At 41.6% G+C, this 19601-nt stretch overlaps 1 protein-coding gene across 1 annotated transcript in view; it reads right to left on the minus strand.

Moving 5' to 3' along the window:
* Positions 1–19601, minus strand: part of sugt1 (SGT1 homolog, MIS12 kinetochore complex assembly cochaperone) — a 76155-nt gene extending 56554 nt beyond the window's left edge. Inside the window, exons 1-3 of the mRNA XM_060898722.1 lie at positions 19496–19601; positions 19363–19411; positions 1898–1988 (exon numbers count right to left, since the gene is read on the minus strand). Of these exons, the coding sequence (XP_060754705.1) occupies positions 1898–1988; positions 19363–19411; positions 19496–19509 (154 nt within the window). The 5' untranslated portion in view covers positions 19510–19601. The remainder of the gene's footprint in view (positions 1–1897; positions 1989–19362; positions 19412–19495) is intronic.

Here is a 19601-nt window from a genome sequence, read left to right on the forward strand (position 1 = left end):
TTATAAATTTTTCCAGCATTTCTCAGCATAATAGCATTAATTTTGCATCATGGATAGCGATAACGACAGTGTTCACAGCGAAAGCGAGTTTTACTACCCTGAGGAAGAAGAAATAAAAGAAAACATTTCAGGAGAAAGATAAAAACCTGTAATTTGCTAACGCCGAGCAAAAACATGGCTGAATCCTAAATGACTCCTATTTGTATAAATAGGGGACTACATAGGCAGCAAAATATAGTTTTTTTTCCTGCCATGGAAGTGCACTTGTATACCGAGGAGGAAGCAATTTGCATGACAGCCGTGAATGAGGATTCAAAATGGTGCCTCGGCTCGGTTTTCCCTTTCGGGCGCTCTCGTTTTCTGTTAGAATTTGGGAAAGAAAAAAATAAATATATTATTTACCAGCTTAAAGGAACAGTCCACCATACTTCCATAATGAAATATGTTCTTTTCTGAATTGAGACGAGCTGATCCGTACCTCTCCGAGCTTTGCGCGACCTCCCAGTCAGTCAGACGCAGTCAGACGCGCTGTCACTCCTGTTAGCAATGTAGCTAGGCTCAGCATGGCCAATGGTATTTTTTGGGGCTGTAATTAGATGCGACCAAACTCTTCCACGTTTTTCCTGTTTGCATAGGTTTATATGACCAGTGATATGAAACAAGTTCAGTTACACAAATTGAAACGTGGCGATTTTCTATGCTATGGAAAGTGCGCACTATAATGACAGGCGTACTAACACCTTCTGCGCGCTTCGGCAGCGCATTGATACGGAGCTCAGATATCAATGTGCTGTCGAAGCGCGCAGAAGGTGTTAGTACGCCTGTCATTATAGTGCGGACTTTCCATAGCATAGAAAATCGCCACGTTTCAATTTGTGTAACTGAACTTTGTTTCATGTCACTGGTCATATAAACCTATGTAAACAGGAAAAACGCGGAAGAGTTTGGTCGCATCTAACTACAGCCCCAAAAAATACCATTGGCCATACTGAGCCTAGCTACATTGCTAACAGGAGTAAACAGGAGCAACAGCGCGTCTGACTGACTGGGAGGTCGTGCAAAGCTCGGAGAGGTACGGAGCAGCTCGTCTCAATTCAGAAAAGAGCATATTTCATTATGGAAGTACAGTGGACTGTTCCTTTAAGGTCGGTCCGTATGGTGAAATACCGTGACCTCGGCCTTGAATACTGACCTTGGCCCAGAGGGCCTCGCTCAGTACTTTCAAGACCTCGGTCACGGTATTTCACGATACGGACCTCCCAGCTGGTAAATAACACATTTATTAGACAATGAAATGTTGATATTCTGATAGTAAGAGTGTGTAGTGTTTACTTTTTGGTATTTAATGGAGTAATGAAAATGTTTTAATTAGCATTTTAAATTAACAAATGAGTCGTGAGATTAGATGAATAAGGGAAAAATATGATTTTAGATCAATTGATACAAAAATAATCATTAGGGCCAGTCTTACATGCTTGAAGCGTGTGGACTTATGCTTATGTAACTCAAGTATGAATACGACAATGGTTTTTTTTTGGTTTTTAACCCCCTTTCAGTTACATGTGCGAAATCCTATAAACAAGCAAGAGAAGCAAAAACAAAAGCATTGGGATGGACAGTGTGAGCAAAGTTACAAGTATTTTTCTTTTGACTATCAAATGAGGCATTACAATACCATAATGAGTGTCAGTATTAAACCCTTCAAACAAACCATAAAAGGAAACAACAACACACACACACATATATAAACATAATGGTTTAAAAAAAAAAAAAAACACCCTCTTCAGAACACCTACTGTCATTCTGAAAGAACATGACGAGTGAACTGATAAAACAGCCACAGGAACTTCATAACATGAAAATAAGATCACACTTACAAACACACACACGAACTTACTGTTATAGTCTTTGAGCAGGATGTGTGCATAGGCTCGTTGACACAGCCATTCTGCATTATCAGCCGTCTCGCCTAAAGCCGCATTCAGCTCCTGTTAGTAAAAAGCAAGAAACCGTGATAAAGGACTACGTGCTACTGCAATAAAAATGTTATTAATGCATTCATTTGCTAGGTTCGGAAGCCTGTAGTTATGTTAAGAGTATAATTTAACTCACTCACTGTCATTCAAAAGATTAGATATACAGACAAATAGTAGGGCTGCATGACATGGACCAAACTAGCACACAGTAATTATATTACTATATACTGCAACTCTGATGTGTCTAGTAGTAGGTCAAATGTTGTGTTTAACATGCCGGTGCAGACTTTTAAATCGAAACACCCACAGAAAACCTCATTCACAATGATCACAGAGCAAATAAAAATATATATTTGGGTAAATTTAATTTCTCCTCTTGGCAGGCTTCTGAGAGATCAACACTGCAGAGGCGTATATGGCCATAATAATAATAATAATAATAATAATAATAATATCTTGGACAGACAGGTAAACAGATAGACATTGGGGGGAAAAAACACTGGGTGTTACAGCAGAAAGAACATAGAAAACTACACAAGCGGTCAGTATACAAGGTTTTAATTAAACACAACAGGGAATGCTATAACATAAAAATAATCAACAGCAGGGTAGGGTGATGTGGCGCGGAATGAAGCACAGTTACCTCCCTGAAGCCAATTTTTTTCCCCTATAAAGCCATATTCTGAAGTGTTTTATTCCTCTTATACTACAACAATTGGCCAATGGTAACAATTAGGGATGGCGAAAACAAAAAAATCTTTACCGACCACCGAGCCTCATTAGCCGGTTAAAGTCAGTTAACCTGTGAGTTTAAACAGGGATGCAAACAGCGTGCCTTTTTCACGGCTCGTGCAGATCCGATTTTTTTTTGGGAGGGGGGCGTTGGAGTGTCTGAATAATTTCATCAGAGTAAATTCTGTATTAAAATTACTACATAAGCAAATGCCGTTACAGTCCACGAAAAAGCCGTGAAAAAGTCGGCATCTGCGCCTTTAGTTTGTGTGGAGAGATCTGATCTGCAATAACATGCATTGTTGGCTACAGACCGAAACATACTTTCAGAATGCACTGGCCAAGGCAGGACTAAACTCCATGTGCCTTCTAATAATAATTTAAAAAAAAAAAAAAACAGAATAGTAATTTGTAAGCTAAAAAGCCTGTGTCTACACTTTTCTTTCGCTGAGTGGCAGCTGTGTTCAACTGGGGCGGGACATGACTGAATGGGTGTTTCTGATTTGTCAGCTGTCTTGAACTGGGGCGAGAGGGCGGGACATGACTGAATGGGTGTTTCTGATTTGTCAGCTGTCTTTGACTGGGGCGGGAGGGCGGGACATGACTGAATGGGTGTTTCTGATTTGTCAGCTGTCGTCCTTACACCGCATGGCATGGCCCAAGCGTTTACAACACAGAATTCCAGGTTCTCCACTCCAAAATCGGCAGCTTCAAAATGATTGATTTTTTTTTTCACCAACAACCAAAAAAAAATTAACCGGTTGATGTTGATTCGGTCAACCACCGGTCAAACGGTCATCGGTTAACATCCCTAGTAACAATATTTAAATTTATTGATGAATAAACACGTCTTACTTTTTAACCATGTGTTCTTTCAGTAAGAGGCAGATTTTAGCATTATATGGAAACACCGCACACTGAAAGTGAGTAATGGAAGGGTACAAACCCAGGCACAGGTATTAGTATAGGTCAGCCTTTCTCAACCGGGGTGCCGCGGCACGCTGGGGTGCAGACAAAAAAAATTATATATATATATATATATATATATATATATATATATATATACATATATATATATATATATATATATTTTTTTTTTTTTTTTTTGTAATTTAAATTTTTATTGAAGTTTTCCTTTTTCAATTCAAAATTGTACACGAAAACAATAAAGTAAAAAAAACAAAAAAAAAACAAAAGGGAACCAGGGGAGATATTTAAAAACAAACCTTCACATTCTGAGGAGGAAAGAAAAAAAAGAAAAAAAAATAGTACAAAAACAGGAAACAAAAACTTTAAAGAAAATCTGGTCTCTTGCGTAGCACAAAGTATAGCCAAATCATCCAATCATCATTAAACTTGTCTTGTTGGTTTCTCATTGCGTAGGTAATCCTTTCCATTTTATACACATCGTACACCACATCTAGCCATTCATCCACACTTGGTGGGTCTCTTTGAAGCCATTTTCTAGTTATGGCCTTTTTAGCCGCCACCAGTAATACCCTCAGCAAATATTTCAACGTTCTCCCACAGTCAAGTTCCTCAAGATCGCATAAATACATGGTTCTAAAGTCCAGGTTAATGTCCATGCGTAGTGCCTCCTCCAGGCAACCATGAACCCCCTCCCAGAAGGGGGCCATGGAGGGACAGTAAAATTATATATTCTAACATTGTAATAAATAAAATGAATTAAAACTCCAAAAAACGATAGTTACACTAATGCAGATCATCGCCACCTCACGCATCATCAAAATTTGTCTCACGGCCCCCTTTCCCATGTCACATCGTCACTGCTGGGGTCAGCATGACTGCGTATATTTTATATGGCGGTGCCTTGAGAATTTGCATACTTCTGAAGGGTGCCGTGCCGGAAAAAGGTTGAGAAATGCTGGTATAGGTAATCATATGGGGCTGAGTAAAATTAAGGATTAATTTCACGAGTGATTTCGAAGTTTTGGACTCGGGCAATTTCAAAACTTCGAAATCACGAGTGAAATTGATCGTTAATTTTACAAGGAACCATACGATTACTTGTTTATAATCTATAGGGCCAAATTCATACTTCGGAAGCCATTCAAGTTCACAACATTCGTCATTCACGTTTTCTGAACCAATCAGGGCGCGAGACTATCTTGCACGTTTGAATCAGTTTCTAAAGCGTCGTTTATCATGACACGGCGACACGACACGAGGATTTTGGGCAGGATTTTAACATCTTTCAGGATTGATCCCGGATATTTCTCTTGTCTCAGATGCCGATCCAATGCTGCCTGCATTACTTTAAGAGAGTCTGGCTCGTAGTTTTCCCCATTTTCTTTCCTCATTTCTGCATAAAACTGCGATAGCACCTTGTCTAACTCAACATTCATACGCCACTAGAGAGTCGTTTATTTGTCTTTCTGCGGCACATTTCTTAAACACAGAAAGCCAAAAATTCAGTTTTTTGGGTATTTTCATTTTCGCTTGCAGCTTTCAATTGGTTTATCATTTCTTCGTCAAATATAGCGAAACGCGCCATTGCTGAGTCAGCCATTTTGTTGACAAAATTTGCTAATTTTTGTAACCGTAACCAAGCAACGAACTAGCCAATAGCATTTCAGAAATATGGCCCCGTGTTAAGGAAAAAAGCCCTCCTTGACTGACCAATCAGAATTGAGTAATTTGGCCCCATGTCTTATAAAATCTGCAATTCAAGGAATTTGTAGTGACAAACTTACTGTGTGTGTTGCGACTATGGCCCTGTCCACACGGCAACGGATTCAGGTGAATCTGATAAAATTGTTTATCGTTTCGGCCTGGCGTCCACACGGCACCGGCGTTTTGGGTGCCCCAAAACGAAATCTTTTGAGAACGGGTTCCAGAGTGGAAAGATCTGGCAACGGCGCCGTTGCGAAGTCGTCTGGATGAGTAGAACGGATTTGTTTACGCTGACGTCACAACCACATGTGCTTCACGCCGGGTAGAAGTGTAACAAACTCGATGCGAGTTGTCAACAAATCCTATAACTTGGTTCATGAAACGCGCTTACAAAATATTTTCACTGTGAATATTTATTGTGTAATGGTGCAAAGTGTGAGAGAGAGAGAGAGAGAGAGAGAGAGAGAGAGAGAGAGAGAGAGAGAGAGAGTCAATCCCGCCAGCAAAAATAGGGAAAAAAAAAGGAGCGAGCTCACCTCTTCAGATGTTGGTTTAAGTCCTACAATACATTCCTCAAAAAGGGCGTAGAAGAACAAATTAATCCATCAACGTGTAGCATTCAATTTATTCCGGACCATTAAAGACGCCGCCTTCCGCGTAGAATCATACGTCATCCTCGCCACCATATTGGATAGGTCAAAGCGGAGAATAAAGATTAGCTGCGTTTAACTGTACCAACAGGTTTACCGTCCAAACGAGATCACATGGGATTACCTTTCACAGGTGAGACTGGAAAAATACTGTTCATTGTATTTGGTCATTATAATGTAATTTTACGAACAGATTTTTCTGACTTTGTGGCTAATATGAAGTCTCGCGCATAATAGTTTATGCGCATGCATCCTTACTTCTATTGTTCTGGTGTCTCCGAAGGGACCGTCTTACAGCGCCCCTAGAGGTGTGGCATGTGTATTGCATCGTTTTCAGCAAGCGTTGCGTTGCCATATGGACCTGATATTTTATTGATCCGTTGCCCATGTGGACGCGATTTTTTTTTTGATAATATCTCGTTGCCGTTGTCGTGTGGATGTAGCCTATAGCTATCATCAGTGTCTATTGGCCCTTTTCCACTACCCTTTTTCAGCTCACTTCAGCTCGCTTCAGCTCACTTCAGCCCGACACGGCTCGCGTTTCGACTACCAAAAACCAGCACGACTCATCTCGTTTCAGCCCTGCTTAGCCCCTAAAACTCGCACCGTTTTGGAGTGGGGCTGAAGCGAGCCAAACCGTGCCGACTGAGGTTGGGGGCGTGAGCAGACACTCCCCTGTGCACTGATTGGTGAGGAGGAGTGTCCTCACATGCCCACACACGCCCCGCGAGCGCGCTGGGATCTGTAAACACCGCAAACCCGGAAGAAGAATAATTACGAATTACGAGAATTTCTGAAGCCTTATGCGCCTCGCCTCATCTATACGCTCTTGCCAGTATCTGTTGGCGTTGTCGGTGACAACAAGCCACAGCACCAAGACCAGCAACACTAACGACTCCATGTCCTCCATGTTTATTGTTTACTATTCGGGTCGTGAGACTACCGCTTAAAAGATCACTGAATCAGTGACATACAGAGCATCGTGGACGAGTTCGCGGAGCGCAAGGCTCGTCGTATGCCCTTCAAATAATGCGCGCAGTAGGCTATTGATGTTTTATTATGACCCATGTACAGTATGTCGCCTAATGTTTTTTTGTTTCTGAGTTACATGTTCGTTTGAAGGACTTAATGTACAAAATAACATAGTTGCACCCCGTAGTGTTGAAATTGGTAAACACAGTGCATTCAGTGAGGTTTGCACCGCCCTCCTTTTATTTCTGACTCTTCCTGTCACCGTTGCAACCTCTGAGCGCTCATTCGTATGCCCTTCAAATAATGTGTGCAGTATAGGCTATTGATGTTTTATTATGAGCCATGTACAGTATCCTAATGTTTTTTGTTTCTGAGTTACATGTTCGTTTGAAGGACTTGATGTACTAAATAACATAGTTGCACCCGGTAGTGTTGAAATTGGTAAACACCGCAGTTGCGGACATTTTGTAGCCTAAAATGATGTTATGATAAGCTTTAATAAAGGGCCCGGTCATTTGCCCCGCCCCCGGCCCGGCTCTGACTTGTTCCGCCACTGTCACTGATGTCACTGTTTGCGCTGCTTAACGACATCACGTGACGTCCACCCACTTTCGCTAACTCCACCCAATGTGTCCACCCACTTCCAGCCAGCACGGTTCAGCGCGGTTGTAGTCGAAATGCAACTCCAACAGCCCCGCTCAGCTCGACTCAGCTCGACTCGGCACGGCACGGCTCAGCCGCGTTTGTAGTGGAAAAGCGGCATTTGAGACAAACAATAGTGTTATTATGCATGTCCTAGCACACACTTCCTGAATCTCACAAAAAAACAAATAAAAAAAAAAAAAACCTCATAACAGAGCAATTCCAGCGTTATGGACGTGACCCTTGAACTCAAAATGGCAACAAATGACCCAGTGCATGTTTTATTGTCTCCCAGTATTTAAACAGGTGTTGCATATTTTAAGGCTGTACCATACTGGAGAAGTGATAGAACAAGAACAATTCCCATAGTACATCTAGGGCATGCCAGAAAATGCCAATAAAAGATGCGTTATGGATGTGACAGAAAAAGTATCACTTTTCTTGGGTGACTGTACATTTTTATCAAACTCTGTGAAATTGTAAACCTAATGTCGAAATGGAGATATCCATTTGATAGAGGGGTCCAAGGTGAATATTAAAAAATCTTTGTTTAAAATATTTTGTATTTCATGCAGAGTCTCGGAAGGAAAAGTCAGCGTTATGGATGTGACGAAATTCCGTTATGGATGTGACGCATCTGAAATAGACATGGCATATGTTTAGAAAATCAGCAATTTAACCACCATAACCCTTTGAAAAACTCTCTAAATATCAGCTAAAACTATCAAAGTTCTTAAATAATATTTAGGATGGCTATTGTTTTGCTGTTTTGTGGATTTTAGCATACATTTCTGTGGCTTGTGGGAATAATATAGAATTGTACATGATCAAAGTTGATTTTAGCTTGGGGTTTACATTATAAGAAAGAAAGACTGACAGTGACATATTAGGTTGGTTACAAATTGGTTCAACTTATTCACATCTGTAAAATACAGGCCTAGGTGAGATCTCTGGGAGTGGTTTTGATGTATTACATGTTGCTTTATTTTTGCATGGTGAGGTTGACATTTACATGGAATTGCCCAACAAATGATCAGTTGTCATTATTGTTGCTGATAACCCAATACCATGAATAGGGACTTCAGAACAGTATTTCTGCAGACTTACCAAAGATCTGCTCAACACAGCGATTTGCCAACAATTACAATGAATTACAGGTCATGCATTTTAACGGTTTATACTTAGATTTAATGCTGTGGAACATTTAAAAGACAAGTTAGTTCCTCTTCTCAGTAAATGTTACATAAACAGTCATTCCATCACCCACATCGCCTTCTCTCTCTTTCTCCACTTGATCTAATCTCTCTTAAAGTATGGCTCGTCATTTTACAGAGAAACTGGTACTCGAACTTATAAAGACTTTCCTGTGCTGATAAACTTTGCAAGCACTTACAATCAAAAATCCTTCCATAAAATGTTGTGTCTTCAAACAAAACCGTCATGACAGCAACAATTATGCGTTTTACTTTGTTCAACAACATGCTTTTAAAATCCATTCATTATTAGCCTTGGATTACGTGGAGCATCTGTTGCACTAGTTCCTGTGTATGAGCGGTTACTATAGAAGCAATATGAGAACAAGCAGGATTAATCTTTAACAATTATTCACTGAAGGTGAAGTGAATATAACTGAGACGGAGTCAAGGTTATTATTCACCATATCCACAGTGAAACTTGGTGGTGGCAGCATCAGGCTATGGGGCTGGTTCTCGTTGGCCGAGGGCTCTAGTCATGATAGAGGAATCATGGATGGCTCCATATACCAAACTATTTTGGCACAAAACCTACAGACCTCTGTTACACAGCTGAACACGAAGAAGACTTCTGCTTTCCAAGTTGTGATTATTCATTCATAGAGTTGATACTGATGGCGGTAAACAGAAAGTAAAGACAGACATCCCAACTCCCTCGTAAGTTCCGGGAGCCAGCGCTCGAAACTAACGGTGTCCCGACGTCCCGGGGACCATAAAAAATGTCATCGGGACACAAAATTATCATATCTGGGACAATCCCGGGACAATGGAAAAAAATAGATCTAGAAAAAAAGTTCGACATTAATATTATTTACAAAGCCGTAACACATACGTAGACATTCACCTAATTTGTTAATTTTAAAACGTTAACAGCGAAAAATACATTAGTAGCTACACTTTCGATGCACCTGCTTCAGTAGGCTACAGAGCAGCGCATTCTGTTCTAGAATCTTCGGCCGGAGTCCGCATTATATGGACTTGGAATGGAATTGCTACCGCACACGCTGCGCCGACTCTTGCCAGAACAAAAATGCTTAAGTGGTTGAAGCGGACCGACCGCGGGGAAGAAACTGAAAGCCCAGACATAACGTCTCCGGGACCTTCAGGATCCAAAGTGTCATCGCCTGGTCTGCAGGCAACGCTAGCAACTGAATGAACTTAATGAACACTGTTAGACACGTTATAAAATACAACAGGAATGATGTGGATGATATTGACGGAAGATACCGTTCAACAGAATAAGTGAGTTTTCTTGGTGTCTTTCTAGTTCACAAAGTTTAGTCAGTCAGCAGCACAGCTAGGCTTGGACCTGGCACTATGCTGATGGTGCTAACATTTGCACCCGGCAGCGAAAGTTCATAAAATGGATAACGGAAAGTTCATAAAAATGGATAACGGAAAGTTCATAAAAATGGATAACGGAAAGTTCATAAAATGGATAACGGAAAGTTCATAAAAATGGATAACGGAAAGTTCATAAAATGGATAACGGAAAGTTCATAAAATGGATAACGGAAAGTTCATAAAATGGATAACGGAAAGTTCATAAAAATGGATAACGGAAAGTTCATAAAATGGATAACGGAAAGTTCATAAAAATGGATAACGGAAAGTTCATAAAATGGATAACGGAAAGTTCATAAAAATGGATAACGGAAAGTTCATAAAAATGGATAACGGAAAGTTCATAAAAATGGATAACGATCTCATCTCATTATCTGTAGCCGCTTTATCCTGTTCTACAGGGTCGCAGGCAAGCTGGAGCCTATCCCAGCTGACTACGGGCGAAAGGCGGGGTACACCCTGGACAAGTCGCCAGGTCATCACAGGGCTATGGATAACGGAAAGTTCATAAAAATGGATAACGGTAATGGTGAAAATTATAAGTTGGCCTTATAAGTGCCCACAGATATTCAAGGTATAAGTAGATGAAATTAACATAAAAGGGGTCTTATTTTCAACTAAAGTGTACTGCAGATGTAGGGAGTTGAAACATTTTCTGAATGAGCTAGTTGGCCCCTTTAAATAAACGGGTATCTATTATCAGTATCAGTGAGATCGCCAAAGTTTAATAAACTGAAAATGCAATAACTGTAATTTTGAAGTAGATGATGTATAGGACATGTGTCGCTTGTGTCTTGTGACTTATTGTAAAAATGATATAAAGGGTTCAAAATCGCATAGTTACAAATATAATAGTAACTTCATATGATAATATTAACCACTGGTTATTTCAGAGAGGAAAAAAATGGGGACACTATTGCTTCCATTCGGGACAATACAACACAGAATTCGGGACCACTGGGGGACACAAAGAAAAAAAGTTAATTTCGAGCCCTGCCGGGAGCCTCACGCATATTGATACCAACTCTCTGACTCCCACAAATTACATACAATATCCAGGAACCGAGAACGAGCAAGAGAGTAAAAAAGGAGAGAGAGAGAGCGAGAGTGAGAGTGCATCCTGATTGGTCTACTTAGCAAGACGGAGCAGTCAGTTTTCAGTGTGAGCGGGTTTTATGTCTTTTCTCCCAGACCATTCAGTGTATCTAGGAGCGTCGTGGCAAAGCATCCCAAAAAAAAGGAAAATGCAAAACCCACTTCAGCTCAGACTACACAAGTGTACCCTTACCTAATAGGGGTTTAAAAAAAAAAAAAAAAAAAAAGGTGGTGTTGCACGCTGTACTGTTTGCAGTAGTGACTTCAGCATTGCCCACAGTGGGGCAAATGACCGGAAAAAAAACATATTGAGGTGAGTTTAACAGGTGTCATTTGTTCATGTGCAGATTATTTATAATAGTTGGCGAGCTGCCCAGGCTACATGAAGAGGCCAAACTCCTTGAAGACTTGCTTAAAGTTGCAAAAGAATATAAAAGAAAATAGGAGTTAAATAACAGTAATAAGCAGTTTACATAAATAGTCTACATTATATTACAACCCCGATTCCAAAAAAGTTGGGACAAAGTACAAATTGTAAATAAAAACAGAATGCAATAATTTACAAATCTCAAAAACTGATATTGTATTCACAATAGAACATAGACAACATATCAAATGTCGAAAATGAGACATTTTGAAATTTCATGCCAAATATTGGCTCATTTGAAATTTCATGACAGCAACACATCTCAAAAAAGTTGGGACAGGGGCAATAAGAGGCTGGAAAAGTTAAAGGTACAAAAAAGAAATAGCTGGAGGACCAAATTGCAACTCATTAGGTCAATTGGCAATAGGTCATTAACATGACTGGGTATAAAAAGAGCATCTTGGAGTGGCAGCGGCTCTCAGAAGTAAAGATGGGAAGAGGATCACCAATCCCCCTAATTCTGCGCCGACAAATAGTGGAGCAATATCAGAAAGGAGTTCGACAGTGTAAAATTGCAAAGAGTTTGAACATATCATCATCTACAGTGCATAATATCATCAAAAGATTCAGAGAATCTGGAAGAATCTCTGTGCGTAAAGGTCAAGGCCCGAAAACCATACTGGGTGCCCGTGATCTTCGGGCCCTTAGACGGCACTGCATCACATACAGGCATGCTTCTGTATTGGAAATCACAAAATGGGCTCAAGAATATTTCCAGAGAACATTATCTGTGAGCACAATTCACCGTGCCATCCACCGTTGCCAGCTAAAACTCTATAGTTCAAAGAAGAAGCCGTATCTAAACACGATCCAGAAGTGCAGATGTCTTCTCTGGGCCAAGGCTCATTTAAAATGGACTGTGGCAAAGTGGAAAACTGTTCTGTGGTCAGACGAATCAAAATTTGAAGTTTTTTATGGAAATCAGGGACGCCGTGTCATTCAGACTAAAGAGGAGAAGGACGACCCAAGTTGTTATCAGCACTCAGTTCAGAAGCCTGCATCTCTGATGGTATGGGGTTGCATTAGTGCGTGTGGCACTGGCAGCTTACACATCTGGAAAGACACCATCAATGCTGAAAGGTATATCCAAGTTCTAGAGCAACATATGCTCCCATCCAGACGACGTCTCTTTCAGGGAAGACCTTGCATTTTCCAACATGACAATGCCAAACCACATACTGCATCAATTACAGCATCATGGCTGCGTAGAAGAAGGGTCCGGGTACTGAACTGGCCAGCCTGCAGTCCAGATCTTTCACCCATAAACATTTGGCGCATCATAAAACGGAAGATACGACAAAAACGACCTAAGACAGTTGAGCAGCTAGAATCCTACATTAGACAAGAATGGGTTAACATTCCTATCCCTAAACTTGAGCAACTTGTCTCCTCAGTCCCCAGACGTTTACAGACTGTTGTAAAGAGAAAAGGGGATGTCTCACAGTGGTAAACATGGCCTTGTCCCAACTTTTTTGAGATGTGTTGTCATGAAATTTAAAAAAAAAAAAAAAAAAAAATCACCTAATTTTTCTCTTTAAATGATACATTTTCTCAGTTTAAACATTTGATATGTCATCTATGTTCTATTCTGAATAAAATATGGAATTTTGAAACTTCCACATCATTGCATTCCGTTTTTATTTACAATTTGTTCTTTGTCCCAACTTTTTTGGAATCAGGGTTGTCCATTAATGGCATTTAGCAACAGCTCTTATCCCAAGCAACCTGGGGAGCAGTTGAGGGTTACAGTGTCTTCCAAAAGTATTCATTCTCCTGTGTGTGTGTGTGTGTGTCATGTTTTTGTCACATTACAAGCTGGAATTAAAATGCATTTTTGGGGGGTTAGCACCATTTGATTTACACATGCCTACCACTTTAAAGATGATTTTTTTTTTATTATGCCGCAAACAATAATTAAGATTAAAAAAAAAGAAAAACAGAAATCTGGAGTGTGCATAGGTATTTACCCCTGCCCAAAGTCAACACTTCGTAGAGCCACCTTTTGCTGCAAGTCTCTTGGGGTATGTCTCTATTAGCTTAGCACATCCAGCCACTGGGATTTTTGCCCATTCCTCAAGGCAAAACTGCTCCAACTCCTTCAAGTTAGATGGGTTGTGTTGGTGTACAGCAATCTTCAAGTTATACCACAGATTCTCACCTGGATTGAGGTCTGGGCTTTGATTAGGCCATTCAAAGACATTTAAAATATTTCCTTTTAAACCACTTCAGTGTAGCTTTAGCAGTATGTTTAGGGTCATTGTCCTGCTGGAATGTGATCCTGGTCTCAAACCTCTGGCTGACTCAAACAGGTTTTCCTCCAGAATTGCCTTGTTTTTCAAGATGGCACCACAGATGACCACCTCGGAGTTTTGGTGTGCTCTGTGTTGTCTGGTTTTTGGTTGTAAATAGTGCTTCATGTAACCCTTCCTGAATTTCTTTCATGAGAAGAACTCCTGAACATCAGGGAAACGACTTCAGTGGACTTATTTCCTACATTCACTTCACCATCCGTAGATTTATTGTCCATTCTGGTCAAAGGTGTCCTCACCTGCACTGCTGCTAGAGTGATGCGCCGGAGGAGAGGTAAATGAGCTGCAGCACTTGTGCGCCTTCGTGGACAATGTCTCCAACATGCAGACAATCAGCACCGGATCCCCCCCGCCAAGGCTGCTTTCTTTCTCCTCTGCTCTTCTCCCTGTATACGAACAGCTGCACCTCCACCCACCAGTCCGTCAAGCTCCTGAAGTTTGCAGATGACACCACCTTCATTGGACTCATCTCTGGTGAGGACAAGTCCGCCTACAGGTGGGAGATCGACCATCTGGTGACCTGGTGCAGCCAAAACAACCTGGAGCTAAATGCTGCAAAAACAGTGGAAATGATTGTGGACTTCAGAAAGAACCCAGCCCCATCACCCTGTATGGATCACCAGCGGACACTATAGAGTCCTTCCGCTTCCTGGGCACCATAATCACCCAGGACCTAAAGTGGGAACTGAACATCAGCTCCCTCATCTCAAAAGCACAGCAGAGGATGTACTTCCTGCGGCAGTTAAAGTAGTTCAACTTGCCAAAGGAAATGATGGTGCACTTCTACACAGCCATCAATGAGTCCATCCTCACCACCTCCATCACCACCTGGTACGCTGCCGCCCCTGCCAGAGACAAGGGTAGACCGCAGGGCATCATTCGCTCGGCAGAGAAGGTGATCGGCTGCAGCCAACCTTCACTTGAGGACCTGTTCACCTTCAGGACACTGAGGCAGGCAGGAAAGATTGTGGCTGATCCCTCCCACCCCGGACATAAACTCGAGACAGTCCCCTCTGGCAGGAGGCTGCGGTCCATCAAGACCAAAACTTCACGCCACAGAAACAGTTTCTTTCCTACCGCTGCTCATAAACATGACTAGTGACCCCCACTTACTCCACCCCCCCCACCAGTTCCATACCTCAGACTCCTGACCCACTCTGCTCCCCCCACCTCAATAAACAAGACCAGTGACCCCATTTACTCTGCCCTCCCAGTTGTTTACCTAATTTGCAATTTGTTTACTTGCACAGTTTTATTTTCTCTTGTTTATTAAGTTCTTATTTCTTAATATTTTAGAATAGACCATTCTTATGTAGCTCCTTTATTAGAATAGACTATCTTTATTTACCATTTATTTATTGAGCACCTTAAGGCCCCGTCACACTTATTCGGAATTAGCAGGAAACAAGCAGAACCAGCCGGAATGGAAAATTTTTAAAAAGTTCGTGCTACATTCGGGCGGGAATTTCAAACTGACCAACATTCTTACAGCTTTGTAAGAATCCCGTTCAAATACTTAGAATGTGCTTCGAAACCACCTCGAATGATTCTTTCACATTCCGGGTGTATTAGCTTTCGAATGCAGTTCAAATGTAGTTGGAACACAGTAGGAATACCTAGAATGCCATTAGAATGCAGTAAGAATATTAAGAATGCACTTCGAATGCCGTATGAGTGCGGTTCGATTGCTGCCCGAATACCACCCGAAGTCTGATCGGAAGGTGCCTCGAATGCTGGATGAATTCACCTCAAAAGCAGTCAGAATGCTCCCGGAATAGCCGCCGAATATGTTTCGAACGTCTAAGAATTCAAAGAGAATGCAGCTCGAATACTTAGAATGTACTTCGAATATCCCGGAACACACAAAGAATTTTCATTCCGGTGGCATTTCAGCTCATTCGAGGCACATTCTGGCAGGATTTGAAGTGGCTTGCCATTTCGACTTTTCCCTCGAATGCAATCAGAATGTTTTGAATGCTGTTGGAATGCCATGAGAATACTTAGAATGCAGTCAGAATGCAGTTAGAATACACTTCGAATGTCGTTCGATATTTCTCCTCTTCGAATGCACCTCGAATGTTTTGAGCATGAGCAAAACATTCGGGCCGGCCACAAGAATGGGTCCGAATGTTTGGAACGCACTCAGAATTTTTAGAATGCACTTCGAATATCCCAGAATATACGAAGAATTTTCATTCCGATGGCATTCTGGCTCATTCCACCTCTCGTGTGACTACCCTATTAATTCCAAGCCAAATTCCTTGTAGTTATAACAATTACTTGTCAATAAAGCTTTTTCTGATTCCAATTCTGTATTTAGTGCCATTCATCTTTCCTTCAGTCCTGACCAGCTTTCCCGTCCCTGCAGATGAAAAATATCTCCACAGCATGATGCTGCCACCACCATGCTTCACTGTAGGAATGGTGTTCTCAGGGTATTGGGTTTGCACCACACATGGTATTTCTCATGATGGCCAAAGAGATCAATTTTAGTCTCATTTGACCACAGAATCTTCTTCGATGTATTTGGGGAGTCTGCCACATGCTGTTGGGCAAACTCCAAATGTGATTTCTAAAGCAATTACTTTTTTTTTTCCTGTCCACTCTTCCATAAAGCCCCGCTCTGTGGAGTGTACAGCTTAAAGTGGTCCTATGGACAGATACTCCCATCTCCACTGTGGATCTCTGCAGCTCCTTCAGTGTTATCTTTGGTGTCTTTGTTGCATCTCTGATTAATGCCCTCCTTGCCCGGTCTGTGAGTTTTGGTGGGTGGCCTTCTCTTGTCAGGTTTGTAGTGGTGCCATATTCTTTCCATTCTGCTATAATGGATTTAATGGGGCTCCATAAGATATTTAAAAGTTTGGGATATTTTTTATAACCCAACCCTGATCTATACTTCTCCACAACTTTGTCTCTGACCTGTTTGGAGGCTCCTTGGTTTTCATGTTGCTTGCTTAGTAGTGTGTCAGGGTCCTTCCAGAACAGGTTGATTTATACAGACATAATGTGACAGATCACGAGACACTTTGACTGCACACAGGTGGATCTTAACTAATTACGTGACTTATGAAGTGAATTGGTTGGACCAGCTCTTATTTAGGGGTTTCATACCTATGCACACTCCACATTTCTGTTTTTTCCATCTTAATTATTGTTTGCGTCACAATAAAACAATTTGCACCTTTAAAGTGTTGTGTAAATCAAATGGTGCCAATCCCCAGAAAGTCGATTTTAATTCCAGCTTGGAATGCAACAAAACAGGACAAACACTCAAGGGAATGAATACTTTTGCAAGACACTGTCGGTGCCTTGCTCAAGGGCACTTCAGCCATTCCTGCTGGTTTAGGGAATTGAATCAGTGATGTTTTGGTCCCAAAGCTGTTTCAGTAACCTTTAGGGCATGGCTTCACCTTGTCTACATATTTTGCCACCTTTTTTCCCCCCCATATAGGCCAAAGTAATTTGGTACTGCCAAATTCTAACTGTAATGCAGAAAGGGCTTTCAGTATGGTGCGTCACATCAAGACAGAATTTAAGAGTCAGCTGTCAAGGTTGCCTCACAGCAAGAAGGTTCTGGGTTTGAACCCAGCAGCCAGAGAGGGCCTTCCTGTGTGGAGTTTGCATGTTCTCCCCGTGTCTGCATGGGTTTCCTCCGGGTGCTCCAGTTTCCCCCACAGTCCAAAGACATGCGGTTAGGTTACTATGGGACGGCCTTGAGCTGAGGTGCCGTTGAGCGAGGCACCGAACTCCCAACTGCTCCCCGGGCACTGTTAGCATACTGGGTACTGCTCTGGGTGTGTGTGTGTGTGCTCATTGCTCACGTGTGTGTTCACTTCTTCAGATGGGTTAAATGCAGAGAGGAATTTCACTTTCTTTCTTTCAAACACTTGTGAATGTGAGGTCTTACAAGATAAACAAATTCATTGACACAGATTGCTTTGAGGTTTCTGGCAAATTGCTCAAGTCTGCAAAGCAAGCCACATCTCATTACAACAAAAGTTTGCAAAATAAATAGGACAGCGAGTACTCAGGGTTATCCAATACTAGTTTCAGAAAAGTTATTGCTCATGTAAAAAAAAAAATTGTTCTATTTATGTTTATTTCAATGGGGGTTCTTATTGGGGCTACCTCTCTGAAGTAACTTTTTACTGGGTACTGTAGATAGATACATGTATGAGAACAGTGAAACAGCAGTGAGGCGTGCAGTTGGAACAACTGAATGGTTCAAGGTGAAGGTGGGACTCCATCAAGGATCTGCTTTGAGTCCTTTTTTGTTTGCCATAGTGATGGATAGCTTGACGGACGAAGCGAGGAACATGATGTTTGCGGATGATATTGTGATATATGGTGAAAGTAGAAAGGAGGTCGAGTTGGGTTTGAAGAGATGGAGGTATGCATTGGAACGAAGGTGAGCAGGAGCAAAACAGAATACATGTGCATCAATGAGAACGGGGATGAGAGTGTAGTGAAGATGCAAGGAGTAGACGTAAAAAAAGTTGGTGAATTCAAGTACCTGGGGTCAACTGTGCAGGAAAATAGGGGCTGCTGCAAGAGTGAGGTGAGAAAGAGAGCGCAGGCAGGGTGGAGCAGTTGGAGGAGGATTTCGGGAGTCATTTGTGATAGGAGAGTCCCAGCAAAAGTGTACAGGATAGTACCAAAACCAGCTGTGATGTATGGATTGGAGATCGCACCCTTAACGAAGAATTGAGGATGTTAAGGTTTGCGATGGGAGGTTGGACAGGATAAGGAACGAGCACATCAGAGGGACAGCTTGGGAATTAAGCTAAGAGAGATGAGACTGGTATGGTATGGGCACATCCTGAGAAGAGATGCAGAGCACACGAAAACGAGGAAGGCCAAAGAGGAGATACATGAAAGTGGTAGAAGACAGGGAGCAATGGAGATGAAAGATCTGCTGTGGCGACCCCTAATCAGGAGCAGCCAAAAGAATAAGAAGACTGTAGATAGATAGATAGATAGATAGATAGATAGATAGATAGATTCTTCAAGCAGATAAGACATGGTACAGGGTTTACACTTAGAATCAGTGTCAAAGCCCATCCCTGACCACCACAGCTAGTTTATTATACAGGTGTGTTACATGAACTTATATTATTGTTCATATTAGCTTAGGTAGCTAGCACTTTCGGTTTTGCTTGTTTTTCCAAAAGCTCTGCTACCTAACTGAAGGGAAATTATCACTCGGTTTTCTGGTCACTGAACACATGCTGAATGTGTAGATGAGGTCAAAGTTTTCAGGGCCGTGAAGTGAGTTAGCTAATTACCATAAACAGCCCAAAGCTAACACTTAGCAGCTTCTCTCATTACCTCCAGAGCTCGTGTTGGATCCGCGTCTATGAAACTGTCAGTAAAACACCTGCAACGAGAAAATATTTACTCGACTAACAGGCCTTTAAAACACATTTTTAACACTAACCATTCCCGTTTGAGAAACACGCACCTGTCGCTTGCCATGAGCCCGCTGTCTGCTCTCACACTTAGCGTCTAGAAAGTTCTGGAGGCTATGTTTTCTGCTAGTGATATTTTACTTCCAACCGGTATTCCGT

This window comes from Neoarius graeffei, chromosome 18, assembly GCF_027579695.1.
Source record: "Neoarius graeffei isolate fNeoGra1 chromosome 18, fNeoGra1.pri, whole genome shotgun sequence".
NCBI classification, from domain to species: Eukaryota; Metazoa; Chordata; class Actinopteri; order Siluriformes; family Ariidae; genus Neoarius; species Neoarius graeffei.